Here is a 15,848-nt window from a genome sequence, read left to right as displayed (position 1 = left end):
AAAAACCATTTAAGATGGTAATAAAATATGTTATGTCCAGGGGATGGAGGGAGTTTATTGAAGTCTTCTTGGGCTCACATGGGAAATCATTTAAAATATAAACTTTATATTCAGTCTAAGGAAACTGCAGAGTGACAGAAGAACCAACAATATCTCCTGTTTTCTCCTTTAATGAGTCGACTCTTCTTGTGCTTTCAGACCAAAGAACTACAGACTCTTCACAACCTGCTCAAACTCTTGGTACAGGACCTCACCACACGGGTCAAGAAGGTTTCCGTCCCATTTCTACTCTGAAGCTCACCTTCTCCTGCTCAAACTGCTGACAAATGTTTCTGCTGCTCTAAAGTCTGGTCTCCAGAACTTCCTAAAAACTCTCAAAGTCTCTTCTGCTGCAGGTTGCTTTGTAGAACTGTTGCAGAAAACCTCACTAAACCACATGGAGGGGCCTCAAGATAGTCGTCCAAATGAAACCTTACAAAAACCAAACTAGCACAACACAAACGCTAAAGTCTCCTGCAGCCTACCAGAGAACCTCTGAGAACAGAGAATCAGGACAGGAACTCTTACCTTCTGGACAACCAACGTTGGTTCACAAACAAGAATACAGAATGTGTCTGACCAAAAACCTCTAAAGACTCACTACAGCCAAGATAAAGACACAACTCAGCTGCACCAAATCCACTAATCACTGCACACATTAGCACCATGTGCTAACTGTGGCTAAAGGACCACATTTACCAAGACAATTATCCAGTACAAAGCCCTAAAACACACCAAGAAACACATTAAAGATGATTTTACTGCTGGAAGCTGCAAGCCAACGCCTAAAGAAGAAACTAAAGCAACAGAGCCAAACCAGGTTCACTGGTGAAGAGAAGCAGAGGAAATGTTTGTCTGCAGCTAAATAAAGCAGGAAGACAGTGAGCTGCTCAGGTGTTCCTGATAACACCAAGCAGCCACCTGGACAGCCAATAGGAACACAGCCACCTGGACAGCCAATAGGAACACAGCTTACTGGAAGTCCACAGGGCTGGCTTAGTGAAGGAAATTTAATTTAAAGTTGAAGCAGAAAGTTAACAAAGAAAGTTGAAAACCACCTTCTGATACCTGAAATCTCTAAGTTTTCACACAAAGAACACCTGAACATGTCAAACTGGTTCCATAGTAGAACCATCATTGTAAAAATGTCATAGTATGGTGTGTTGCTCAAAAAACATTAGGACCCAGCTGTCAGGGGACAAACATGTAAGAAACATGAGAACAGAGAGAACCCAACCAGTAGGTCACAGTTTATCATCCCCCAGTCATCTCCTGAAGTCCATATGGTGAGAGACATCAGTATCTGGTTGTTAATTTACCAGAGGATGCTTATAATCATGCTGATGTGGTCTGTACTCTACAGTATTTTAGTGACTCAATAAATGCCTAAGTTGTTTTTTTTTTTGTTTTGCTTTTCAGTTTTTAATAAACATTTAACAGCCTATATGTAATCAATAAATGGCTTTTGCCTATCTTAAGAAAAACTCACTCAGAACTCTGATATGTTAACAGTACTAAATAAATCAATAAATACATGCATACACACATAAATAAGTTAACACATTAACTGTGTTAAGATAAGATTTAGATTTTTTTAAAAAAAGTTTATGTTTTTGCAGAATCCAGTATTACTCACTGGTTGGTCATTACATTTTATTAGTTTGATTTCACTGTTTAAAATGATGCCACCTCTTTTCAGACAGAACCTGTGATAATAAAACAATACAAAATTTTTAGTTCCGTGTTAATAAAGCACTTAAAGCTTTTAGTATGGCTAAATGCTTTTTTCAAAATTAAATATATCACTCCTTAGGTGGTAGTGGCCCCAAGTTCAGTAAAGTTGGAAAGATATTCACAGATTCGGGCTTCCAGCATCAATAACTCATTAGATATAGGTTGTCAAAACATAAACGGTGCCTCTTTCCCATTGTTGCAAGGCAGACAATGTGCTACAAGCCCAGTTTTATCAAAAGTAGCTGTCTTTCAAGCTACAGGAATAACATTGGTGTCTATGGAGTGAACAGGGTCCGTCTGCAATTTGCAAAACCGCTGCAACAGTAAAGAGAGACAAATATTCAATAACTTCACTCTTCTACATTGTAGTGTCACTAAAATCACTGCAGCCTTCAACTGGCTCCTGTTGACAAAGTGTTTTAACAGAAATGTAAATGCTGTAATTTGATTCTTTTAATGAACCATGTAACTTGAATGGATGTGATGCTGGTGTGACCACAGTGCACACGTCTGATGTTGCTCACAGTGGTCCAAGGGACGCTCAGGGAGTTTGTGTGTTTGCTCAGACTCAGGAAAAATTACAGGGAACATTGTTTGGGACTCAAGCAGTTCCTTCTTTTACTCACTATCTCCCCAGCCTTAGAAAAAAAAAAACCTGTTCACACGGCATAGATGAGGCTGAGGTACACAGGAAATGTTTGGCTCCATTGTACAAGTTTGGGTAAACGGTTTTGTGGGTTGCCCAGTAAGCCAGTGGGTCTGCCGTTCTTTCTACAATTGCATTCGCTGTGGCGCTTTGCATTTGCCAGGCTCTACTTGCGTCTTCGTCTAATAGGCTCCACAGCTGAACTGAAAAATATTGAAGATCATCATCATCACCAGAAATGTCAGTCATTCCCTATTCAGAAGAGAAAAAGAATACCTGTGGAAGGTGCTGCTGGTGGTGGAGGACGAGGCTGTGGTGGTGCTTGTGAGGTAGATGACTGCTGCTTGGTATTCTTTATGTTAATTGTTGTGCATTCTGTTATTAAACGTTCTTTCACACTGGCTGCCACTCTGATTGGTGAATCCAAAAGTTTTGAACTGCAGAGCCACAAGTGTAGCAACAGTCAGTGAACTGTTCTTTTCTTTGGTTTGTAGTCTGTCGGCTAAGCACCTGACAAGGTTCTGTGCCAGGTGTTGTGGCATGGGGGTGGTGAGTTGGGAATATATATATATATATATATATATATATATATATATATATATACATATATATATATATATATATATATATATATATATATATATATATATATATATATATATATATATATATATATATATATATATATATATATATATATATATATATATATGTATATATATATATATATATATATATATATATATATATATATATATATATACATATATATATATATATATATATATATATATATATAAAAAAAATATATATATAAAATATATCTATCTATCTATCTATCTATCTATTCTCTACGAAATACGAAATCTGACATACTACTAACTCTCAAAGCAAAAACAACAGCAAAAAAAACAATCTATTCTGTGAAAAACAATTCAAATGAACAACACTAAATAGGGATCTCCTATCCCGGAACACTCGATCCCGCTGAGTGATTCCCAAATAAACCGAACCAATCAGGTGATTCGAAGCAGTTGAGTTCTTCAAACGTCACTGAAGTGATGCAAACGTCACGAGTCACGTGACCAAACCACGCCTCGGCACAGTGGCTCGATACGTTTGCTTCATGAGCTACAGCGCATGTGTCGAAGCCTCGGGTATCAGAGGACCATCACTAACTGTAACGTGTTATCTGACTTTGAACAGTTATTCACATGAGGTCAGGAGGCCCTTGATAAACCTATGTCAGTCACTTCTTATTCGTCTCCCTTCAACGCTGCCTCTGTCTTTTCTCTCACCTCCTCTATCTGTACTGCGTGCTTTAATACCCGGGAGCCCTTTTGCTCAGCAGTATCAACTATTAAATACTGTATCATATCAGACAAGGAGTGTTAACAGCCTGCTGTGGGCTCTAAGATTACACTGTGTTTTCACAGAGAATGCTACTGCTTCCTAGATAAACCCTTCTTAGATGCTGTGCATATAGAATTAAAAATACATGGCATTGAAACTTTATTGTGATATTCAGTAATGTGTTGGAGGTTGGGAATCCCAGTCTTGAGCCGGGTTTAGCAATCTGTGATCCCAAAGGTCAAACTCCCTGTGAGACAGTGAACAAATCAGCAGCTGTCACTCCCTCCTCCCTTAACCTGTTTGGCCTCACGCGACACTCCTTTCCTATTTTAGGGCCCCTGCTCTCTGTTGTGGCTTTCCCACAGTAGACAACAAGGCGAACTCGAAGAACAGAGATAAAGAGAAAGACAGACAAACAGTTTAATCTGACCTGGGGAGACTGAAGGAAAGCGATCACTCAGGAAAGCAGGTAAAGGCCTGACAGGCAGTGAGTAAGCAGACTGCTGGGCATTTCCATGTTTAGACTGCTGACTGTTGTTGCTGCTGTTCCCAGTCTCCTGCCAGATCGACAAGACCTCCTCCACCACCACCACCTGCACCTCTTAGCTGCTCAACTGCTTTCAAGTGCTGCAACATTAAAGGTGCTGCAGTTTCACTTGCTTTAGCTACTGTCTCTCTCTTCAGTCAATGCTGAGATTTGATCAGCCCAGGCTGCAGATATCCACCACTTTTTAATTCAAGATACTGGCTGCACCTGCTGATTTACACTATGCAGAGGAGCTCAGCTTCTACAGTGGCTCAACAGCATCTTACGTAAGTAAAGAACTTAATTAAAAATATACCTTAGCAATTAAGTTTGCTAAGTTTGCATTGATGCATTTTGTGCCCTCTAATTTATTAAATGTTTTGTTTGTTTTGTTGTTATTAATGCAGCTTTGCATTCTTGCATGGACATAAGAAAATGCAGCTCAGATCATAAGCTTGTTTTTCTACACACACCAGTGCAAATGTCAGAATTATTTTAGGGATCAAGGAGAGGGACTTAAATGGCAATTTAGAGTTTCAGATATCAAATGTATTAATGTGCAAAATGCTCCAAAATTTCTGAAATCTTGCACATTGATCCATTTCCAGCCATACGTCACATCAAACTCTATTGTATGCTCCTTCAACCACACAGAAAACAGACCTGTGATCATTATTTTCAGACATGACGTGACCGTAACTCCAAAGCAGCTGGGATGCTGAGTTATCAGGTTGCATGAACATACAGCAAAATGATTTACAGATGAGTCAGAAATAGTGCAACTTCCAATGCTGCTTGTCCAATCTTAGCCATGCAGGCAGTGGGACAAGTTTCCATGGCAGGCTGAGTCTATGGGAAACTCTAAAAGTAGTTCAGCTGTCCTGGCTGCCACCAACTTACCACTGACACACATACACACACACATATATGGACACACTCTGTACAGAGGGCGCATGGATCAAGGTGCAGGATCAAATTTTCATGTGACATTTCTGTGTGTATGTGCAGGAGTGATGGTGGCTTGTCTAACAGTTTCGAAGCCCTTGGATGCCATGAGCAGCTGAATTCCAAGGACAGCCAGTACTCTGAAGACCCCAGAGAATACTGTTATGGTTTGGCACACACCCCTAACTCACACCATCCTTTGTACATGTGCACATTTACTGCTTGCAGTGACACTGCAGTGCCAGTGAGCTCCGAATGGAAATGTCAGCTCATGAATGCAATGATTCCCATGCTCAGCTTTAGATCCAAAGGTTGAGATGAGATCAATAGTTTGACTGTTTCAGGCCTCAGATATGCAAATGCTGCATTGAATAACTAGAAAAGCACTCAGAAAGTGCAGTACTCTGCCAAGGCTGTTCATTCTCCCATATGGCATTGTCATAAATGTAGCTTTTTTTTTTTTTTTTAAGAAATGCAGCATTTGTTTATTAGTTACTGATGATCAGAAATCAATGCAACATAGAAAGTGGCCATTTGATATAGATATACCCACAAACAAAATGGCCTCGTGATGAGCACAGCCATGTCTTATGCATGTGTACCTTTATGTACGGTTAGCAAAGTGCATGACATAAATATGTAGCGGGTGGCAGGAATTGGTGGGACTCAGAAAGACCCCTACAATTTAATCAATTGTTCCTTGTATCATTTCCAACGGATAAGTCTCAAGAAGTTTGCAGCGGTCGATTTGTAGTATGATCACAATCATGTCAGCAGGCGGCTGATGTAGTGTTCACTTGTAGTCATAGTTACAGTTACAGTTACATGCCGCTATCTCGCAATGGTGCAGAAATCTTTAACAAATCCATGGATCCAGACTATAAGCCACATCACAATTTCATCCAAAACCGTTAGTCCATTTTTTAGTAATGTTGTGAAGGGACAGACAAACAGGCAGACAAACCAACACCAATTTATACATAACTCTGCCACCTTCCTTGGCGGAGTAAAAAGCAAGTATCACTTTAACCTGCAGTTTAAATCTTTTTTCTGTCTTTTTGCCAATGGCTAGTGTGACCTTGGTTCCTGCTTTTCCTTCCAAACTGCCAGCTGTGCAGGTCTCTGCATGTACCTCTTACATCCTCTGCTGCGTATGTGATGCCACAGATGCCTGACACAGTCATAAATCATAGACCAGCTTATATCATGTTCAGGTTTAATAGAAACAGAAATTCAATTTGAAGATCTCTGACAATGTCCAAGAGCTGTGTGTCATGCTAGCTGAAAGAGAACAGGTTTAAGCATCGTCATCGTTTTTCAGTATCCCGCTGGAAGATCTGAATGTATTACTCACTAACCGACATGCTGTAGCTCAGAGGAAGTTGTAAAGCCAGAAATAGCTTTAGTCTCACTTTATATAGTGCTTTCTCTCAGAGGTCTTTAAACACCAGATGAAAAATGCAAACTGTATGATGAAAGTGTTTCACATTTCAGGTCATGTAGAGATACACCTGACCACTGAGGCTTAAATTAAAATATATTCACATTTGTCTTTTATCTGTTCAGGTGGGTACCACCCTGTCCAGATAGGGGACACCTTCAACAGAAGATACCAGGTGATCTCCAAGCTCGGCTGGGGCTATTTCTCTACTGTGTGGCTCTGCGTGGACCTCAGGTAGGTTCATTTAGATGCTGCATTAAAATTATTTCTAGATTTATTGCAAACATAACAGAATTATTGTAATATATATAAAATTTTTGGTGTGTAATAAACACACGACTGGAACTGGAGTATTGATTACATGGAACTCAACCACTGTATGTTCTAATTTGTTTATGTAGCTTACAATCAATTAGAACATCGCCACTTAAAAGACTTTAAGCCACCAAATCAATTACAGACATTGGATTAAGACTTTATCTGTATAGTTTGGGTTTACAAATGCTTTGAGACAACACCAAATAGGATATTCAGAATGCAAATAAGCAACAATTATGTTAAAATAAAAAATAAAAAAAGACTAGATGCAAAAATGCAAAATGCAATATGTTAATTGTAGTACAAAGCCTACAAGTAAAATATTTAAACCAACAAATCATTAAAAAGCAAGTCAAATCAAGTATATATATATATATATATATATATATATATATATATATATATATATATATATATATATATATATATATATATATATATATATATATATATATATATATATACACACACAACATTATAAACAGCTGCAGGGTCAAAGGGCTTCCAAGTAGAGAAATAAAACTGGTGTTACAAATTTACCAAAAAGTTAAGATAGGTCAAGACCCTACAATACTATTAATGATGCAAATTGGTCTGGATCCCTGTGATGAATTGGTGACCTGTCCAGGGTGTACCATGTCTTTCACCCGATGTCAGGTGGGATCGACTTCAGACCCCATCAACTTTCTATGGGATAAAGCATGAAAACACAAATTCCAATGCACAGTGACATGAGCAGGTGATGCTACAGTTGATAACTGATCTAATCAGTGCTGCTGAATGATTTCTGTTTCACACAACTTTGCGACATTGAACTAAAGGTTTTATTATTCTATGACAATAAGATAATAATGACTTTAGGAATCTAAGAAAATACGTTTGTATGAGCACAGATTTGGTGAATTCAGCACAGAGTGTACTGTTCTGTGTTCCAGCAGCTCTGACCTGGTGTGTGTGTTGGCAGGTTAGGTCGACGTGTCGCTGTGAAGGTCCTGAAGAGTGGAGCTGGCTTTGCCCAGGCAGGACAGGATGAACTGACTCTCCTCCAATGTGTCAGTGACCCACTGCTTTCGTTTCTCCTCTCTGACCTCTCTCTCTATTCCATGCCAGTTCTTTAAATTCATTTTGTTGTTGCCAGAATGTCTTTCTGTCATGTCTTTGCCTGAATATCACTCTCTGTCTATTTTTCTCTCTCTACATGCCAGAATACAACTCACTCTCTCCTTCTCTTTTTGTTTGTCCTTATTTCCTGTTTCCCCTCATTTCCTCTCTTTTATCAGGCCAGTGGTCCTGTGGGCCGTCACCCCTCCAGTCAAAGGATTGTTCAGCTGCTGGATGAGTTCAAGCTGCCCGGGGTCAACGGGGTCCGTATCCTTTATAGAGACAGTTATTTCTTGGACACGCATCCTACACTTGACACTGCTAAGGACTGAGGAGCTATCATGTGTGGAGGTGTGTGCTTATGTCTATAACAGAGTCACTGAGAAATGCATCAACCAAATGGCACATTTCCATGCATGGATTGCATTCATTATGTTTGCTAACTCAGTACAGTATTGCAATACAGTGGATTGCTTGATAAAGCCCTTAATGCCGGGTTGTTAGACATGTGCCTGGTGCTGGAGCTGCTGGGGCCCGACCTGAGAAGCTGGCAGCTCTGTTTTGGGACTCCAGAACTGTTGCAACCTTGGGTCAAGCAAATACTTACTCAGGTAAAGCACAGTAGATCAGTGCACATCACATTTGCAGCTTAACTGCAGGAAATCAAGATCTCGTAGTGGTGCTGAAGCATTTCACTCAAATAGCTAATTAATGCACGTAAATATTTTTAAAATGCTGCTGATGAATGTAGGAGCCTTTGAATTTCATCTGAGGATTCATTAGTTTAAATAGTTTTTGTGTAACTTTATGCTTGGAAAAAATAGCTTTTGTTGCTGTAAGTTAGATGAGAGGAATGATACCACTGTTAAATACGTACATCAAGGGTGGTGGATTCTTTTCAGAGGTGGAGGAGCCATAAAGCACATCTGTGCATGTTGGCGCAGCAGAGGTCAGAGCAAACCAGATATCCAGCACATACAATGACTTTTGCCTTGCTGTCACAGCTTTCATTGAATGTATAGAGAGCAGAGTATTCAGTCCAGGTCTTTTCTTGGACATGGCAGACATCATGTCCAAGCGTCAAATATTTGCGTTAATCAACCACCTAACTGGATTCACAACCCACATTGTAGGACACCTGTTTCACACTCAGGTCACATCAGACATCTAAAACTGTATCTGTCATGTGTCCTCACAGTATTTTGTCATAGTGGTGACTTTGTCTAGTGTGTATTTTCAGCAGCACATTATTATTGCTATTGAATGACCATAGCATAAATCATCATGATATCCACCTATTATGGCCTGTTACAGGACTGTATTTATAGGAACACTACAGGCAGCAATCTGTTTCTATGATCCTTCTGTGAGAGCACGTTACTACTTGTCCCTTCCAAATTATTGTCTGGGTACAGAAAGATGTGCAATAGATGTAGGCTACTTCAAAGTTGTAGAACACAGATGACCTATTGCCCATTGCATGTAATGTTTCTGCTACCTATTATTCACTCAGAACGCTGCTTTGCCATTTCTTGACCCAACTCACCAAAGATATCATGCTCCAAACTAAAAACACCCACCAGTCCCTAACAACCAGTCTGCCAAAGTCCATTTTATTTCAGGATGTCCTTTTGCTTTTTACCATTGCATGTAGCTATTGAGGTTTCAGAGAGTTAGTCTAACACATGAAAACAAACTTCCATCAACCTTAATACACACTTACAGCTGGAGCTAGCAAGTAATTAGCTTACCTTAGTAAAAAGGCTAGAGGCAGGTGGAGACAGTTAGCCTAGCTTTATTACACCTGATGCTTTTATTTTACAAATAAAACTAAAATTATGTGAAGTGGTTGTTACTGAGCTTTAGATATGATTGTGAACAGAGCCAACTAGTTGTTTTAGCCTGTCACAAGTGCTTTTACTAATCAAAGCTAATCACCTCTTATCTCTTGATTCATCCTAGAAAGTGAAAAGTCCTCCATAACATGTTCAAAAGTGAACCTTTTTCACCGGCTTTTTAAAGATGATGATTGAACATAAACATTGCGACCATATCCCACTGTGGTTTTCTGCGGTAGTGCAAATATTAAAACTCTAATGTGCAAATAATAGCCTATCATCACTTTGGAGTGACATTTTTATTGCTAATTTGCACCTGAAGATGCTGAACTAAGAGTTTGTCGCAGAGAATACGCACCACAGTGATACACTGCTTATATCAAAAGAACATAGGACACGTTCTCCCTACTCATGCATGAGTGTTTCAGCAGTAGGTGCAAATTCTTATTTTACATTTATGTATAAATGCTGCTACCATTACAATGTCTTTTTGTTGGCAGCACTCAACCTATATATAGTTCCATATTTATGACATTTTAGAGGAAACATTAAGTAAGCATTTGTATATACATAAGTCGACAAGCACCCCTCTTATATTTGTACACTGATGCATAAAACGTGATTAGACTGCCTAATCATCTCATCGCATTCTCACCCAATTTCCACTAGTTTTCCTAACAGTCCTAAATCAGGGAGCAGTGAAGCATAAACAGAAACATCATCGAGCACTGTGTATTTTCCTGCAGGTTCTTCAGGGCCTGGACTACCTTCACACTCAGTGTAAAATCATCCACACAGACATCAAGCCAGAGAACATCCTGCTCTGTCTGGAGGAGCAGTCCCACAAAGCAGCAGCAGGGGGCAGCAGCTCCTCTATACCGACTGGGAAAGAAGCCAAGTCTACAGGCACAGTTATTTTTTTAATACTATTGCTCCAGATGCAAGAGAATGTCAGAGAATCAAGTCTCAAAGCAGTTTATAGCTGAGCTGTATGAGTGACCACACAGGATGCATCAGATATGTGCACAGAGCAGATGCATTTGGAGGCAACTTGTTTGCTAATGTCTGACTTTTATTCTACGACGTCGCTGCACTGTGCATACCTAAAGCATTTATTGTAAATGTTAATGCTTAACATATTTGATGTGCTGATATCTACACCAGAACAAGAGGAAGATATCAGAAACAATACTTAAAATATTCAATATAAAAAGAAGGCAAATGTGTCCTACCCAAACTATCAGAGATAGGCAGAACTAACAGTCCAATCCAGTATGTGACGTTATTATAGATCATCATTTTTGGAATCAATAAGATGTTTGAGTAATGGTGATTGATTGTTGTTTCTTTCAGAAAGGGGTCAAGTAAATCCTTACAGTTTAAAGGAAATCACAGTGAAGATTGCTGACTTAGGCAGCTCCTGCTGGGTGGTTAGTACTTCCTCTATATTTTACATACTGCCATTATGTAGCTCTGATATCTTACAAAACCCTAGTGTTTAATTATGTACCTACAGTAAGGGTCCATCTTTATAAGGTGGGTATTTTCAAGGATTAGAGATCATGTTATTGTATATGTCAATGTTGGGTTCTAAACCGGTTCCTCTTGCCCACCAAGCAGCCAAAGCTCATTTAATCTGCTTCACTGGCACTGTGTGGGGGTGGTTTGATCAGATTTAACCAAGACTATATTAAGCAAGCTGGATACCACTCACCACCAGTTGGGCTTGCTGCCAATGGTTTGAGTTCAATGTGGATTTCAATAATCAAAGTAAGAAGCTGAGGGGCAGTATAGGTATTCAGTGCCATAAAATCAACCAAAACACACACACACACATACACACAAGGACTGCTGATTTTGCAACCATATTAAATGCATTTATTGACCTTGCCATGATAAACTGTTTGTAAATTTGTCCTGAAAATTGTGTCTGTAAAGTAGGAAAGATTTGTTGTGTCTACACCCCGATTAAATCTATTATTCTCTGTCTGCTATCTATCTCTCTCTCTTGCAATAGTACAAGCATTTCTGTGAGGAGATCCAGACCCGTCAGTATCGCTCACTGGAGGTTTTGCTGGGATCTGAGTATGGCCCGCCTGCTGACATCTGGAGTGTTGCCTGTATGGTGAGAGACAAACCAAACCAATGTGATCTCTACACTTTTCAAATTGAGATGGTATTTGTTTGTTTTTGTACTTTAAAGTTTATTTTTGTAGCTCTCTGTTCCATGTGGAGTATAATAAGCCATATATATAATAAACATTTCATATCATGTATGTTTTATACATTAGGAATTCATTTTGCACATAATTTTACATTATTTTTGGGAATTAATTCATTTAAGCAACAGAAAAATCTAAGGAGCCACTTGGGAGCTGTTTCTAGTGAGCCGAGCCGTAAGAACCGGCTCTATTAAGTATTATCCTTATTTTGTGTCTTTATGTCATAATTATCTGTCTCACTGAGTCATTTTGTGTTTTTCTGTGGTCATTTTGTGTCTTTCTGTTTTGGTCATGATTCTTTCTGATCTTCAGGTATATATTGTAGTTGGGAGAGGGGTCAGATTTGGATTACAGTCCAATATGGAGATAACTTGTCAGAATAGATAATATGTAACCTTGAGCAGAGCAGAGAGTCCTGCATATCTTCCTCCTACAGCATCTGCCTCTTGGAAGATAAGTTGGAATGACGTCAGCTAACACCTGCAAGAAAATACCTTAGAAAGGGGAAAGAGTAATTTTTCCTTCACTGTTAAGATCTTTTAGTCTGGACCAAAGTAGTGGACAGACTGACCATGAGTATCCCTACAGTTATGTGCTAATATTACTCAATAAAACTTGAGTCACTGATCATGTCTGGCTGGCATTGGTCCTCTCTGCAGACACCTGGTCACACATCTCATGTTCTCATGTTCTCCTGTTCTCTCTCAGGCCTTTGAGTTGGTCACTGGCGACTCTCTGTTCGAACCCAAAGCCAGCGACTCTATTTCCTTGGAAGAAGGTATGTCTAGTGTAGTGCGCTGATACTGACAGGGGCATGATGAGCTCTGACACAGGATTAAATGAAATTAGTTGCATTGTAATTGTTGATGCAAATTGGTGTGTTTCATGCTTGTATGTCTTGTCTTCTTCCACCTCAGACCACATCGCCCAGATCATGCAGCTGCTCGGTAAAATCCCACCAGCTGTTGCCTTGTCGGGTAAATACTCAGCAGACTACTTCAGTCGCAGAGGTATGTGCAATCTTCAAATGAATGCAGCATGTTTGGACTTTATTTGTGTGAATGATTTTACGGTAGTTATTTTATTCCGAGTAAATCATGTGAACTTGTATACTGTAAAACAGTTTTTTTTTCTTCTTTAAATCCAGGTGACCTGCGTCGTGTTGGTCCACTGAGGCTCTGGAGCCTCTATGATGTTCTGGTGGAGAAATACCACTTTCTGTTGGAGGAAGCCTCTCGATTCTCAGACTTCCTTCTTCGGATGTTGGATTATTACCCAGGGAGGAGAGCCACTGCTGCACAGTGCCTCCGCCACCCTTGGCTGACCTCCTGTTAGCCGTCTAAAGGCCCTACAGCCATCAGCTTCAGCTTCATCTGCAGTCTTCACAGCCAGATATTTTTCAGCAGCTCAACCTGCCATATTTAGGGCATCTTTAAATTTGAATTTTTTTTACTAAGGGAACTCCTGTAGAATGTGATGTTGTTCATTTTCAGTATCAGACAATGAGATGATCTCATCCCCTGGAGCCCTGTTCAGCACTTTAAGCTTTAATTTTCTTACATTAAATTTTTTCTTGTGAAGTTTGATTGCCAGCTCTTTGAAGCCTTTAAGGAGCAGCTCTAATGAAGAGTTGATTCTGTAGTGTCTCTTTCTACACTGATGGCCTGACACTGCTAGCCAGTGTAAAGTTGTCAATTTGATGCAACCCTGTTCTAGCTATCATTCAGTAAATATGAATGTTGCTTTGTGTCAGAAAATTATACAAAATGTATTCATTTGATGATCTTTCACAGTGAATGAACTTTTTAGTTTATCTTTTGTACAGTAAAATAAACAGTTTTAAAGATTAAACTCAGGAAAAAAAGCAGTGCAAGTGTAAGGTAATTTTATTTCTATATCCCTAAAATGTACTGATTTATCCAACAGTTCATTCTTCAGCATGACAGTGCCTCCATACAGCCAGAGTCACAAAGAGCCATCTTCAGCTACAAGAAGAACAAGAAGTCAGTCTGGGATTACACGAAGAAAGAGAAGACACTGAGACAGATTAAATCCGCTGAAGAACTGTAGCAGATTATCCAAGATGCTTGAAGAAGCGTACAGCAAAACTTATCAGACGTATGAGCAGGATATTTTACAGCAACTTGATGCTCGCATCTTGGACCAAAGAAAGTACTCAGACGGTGCAGTACTCTGCCAAGGCTGCTCAGTCGTATCATTTCCGACGGCTGAAATCTAGGAAAAATTTGTGGCAGAAATCATGGCAACATAGAATGTGGCCATTTAATATAGATGTACCCACAAACAAAATGACCTTGCGCTGAGTGCATGTTATATATGTGTACGTTATGTACGGATACCGAATCACATGACCTAAATATGTAGCGGGCAGCAGGAATTGATTGGGACTCGGAAACACCCCCATAAATTAATCAATTGTTCCTTGTATGATGACCCTTGGATAAGTCCCAATTTGTCCGCAGAGGTGGATTTGTAGTAAAATCGCAGTCGTGATCGTCAGCAAACAGTTGACGTAGTGTTCACTTGTTCTCATAGTTACAGTGACGCCGTGCCGCTATCTTGCAATTAAACAGAAATGTTTAGCAAATCCATGGATCCAGACTATAAGCCGCATCACTGCTAAAATCTAATCATTTGGTCCTTGTGTCATTTCTGACCTTCCTGGAAAATGTCATCTAAATCCGTTGGTCCATTTTTGAGTAATGTTGCTAACAGATAAACAGACAGAAGGACAAACGCACGCCGATCATCACATAACTCCACCGCTTTCCTTGGCAGAGTATAAATGTGTGGAAATGCACCCAGTAGAACTGCTGTTAATACACTTCATACAAAGTTAATTGATAACTTGAGGCTATTCATGGTACTACTTTGGAAGCATCCTCTCTTTACTTTTAGTGTTTAAAATCCTCACACAGTGCCATCTAGTATCCTTTGGATGAGAAAATACTCCCCTTCTTAAATATACTTTATCTCACAAAGTTATCACAATTTTTTTTTTTTTTGAGGAAACAAATGCCATAGAAGTCCTGGTCATGTTCAAGAAAAACATCTAATCAAAACCTCCTGTGCCTCAGTAGGTTTCTATCTTTTGCTTCCTCTCATACTCCAAAGACAATGGTTGAAGTTTAATTGGTGATTCTAAATTAGCTGAAGGTGTGAGTGTGAGTATAAGTAATTGTCTGTCCCTCTATGTTGGCACTGTGAGGAACTGATGACCTGTTCCAGGTGAAAACAGCACAATGTCAGATTGGAGAGTCTCCAGACCCCTGTGATCCTCTACCAGACAAGGCGTGTAGAGCTAATGGTTGGATGGATGGATCTTTGGTTCATTTCGTTGTCTCTAATGACACAGAGATCTTCTGACATTTTTCATGATTGTTCCACATTTTATTTTAATATGCGTTCTCTATAGACTTCTAGTACTCATTTGCTAGTCTTGCCGGGTACCTTCCCTTATAGAATGGGAACGTTCTTACATACGTTTAAAGCTGCAGTCATCAACAGTTTTTCCATAAACACTGACTAATTATTTGCATTGTGAAAAGGGCTGCATATTCATCACCCAATTCTCACTTTCCCACCAGTTCTAAAAAGATTTTAAGCTATTTATGCTCATTGTTTATGGTCTGTTGTAATCAATGCCAACTAACCAGCGCAAATG

The 15,848-nt window shown here is 39.5% G+C and overlaps 1 protein-coding gene across 1 annotated transcript; it reads left to right on the top strand.

Moving 5' to 3' along the window:
* Positions 1 to 4,093: 4,093 nt before the first annotated feature.
* On the top strand, positions 4,094 to 14,030 carry si:ch211-220i18.4 (SRSF protein kinase 3). The gene is made up of 13 exons (XM_023289156.3): positions 4,094 to 4,241; positions 4,326 to 4,585; positions 5,307 to 5,410; positions 6,810 to 6,918; positions 7,967 to 8,054; positions 8,283 to 8,370; positions 8,608 to 8,714; positions 10,688 to 10,847; positions 11,295 to 11,371; positions 11,959 to 12,066; positions 12,872 to 12,941; positions 13,081 to 13,173; positions 13,311 to 14,030. Exons 2-13 carry the CDS (start codon positions 4,542 to 4,544, stop codon positions 13,496 to 13,498), a joined length of 1,236 nt encoding a protein of 411 aa, XP_023144924.2. The 5' UTR covers positions 4,094 to 4,241; positions 4,326 to 4,541; the 3' UTR covers positions 13,499 to 14,030.
* The last annotated feature ends 1,818 nt before the right edge of the window (positions 14,031 to 15,848 follow it).

This window comes from Amphiprion ocellaris, chromosome 8, assembly GCF_022539595.1.
Source record: "Amphiprion ocellaris isolate individual 3 ecotype Okinawa chromosome 8, ASM2253959v1, whole genome shotgun sequence".
NCBI classification, from domain to species: Eukaryota; Metazoa; Chordata; class Actinopteri; family Pomacentridae; genus Amphiprion; species Amphiprion ocellaris.
The sequence above is the reverse complement of the archived record's forward strand: the minus strand, read 5'-3'. Positions and strand labels throughout refer to the sequence as shown.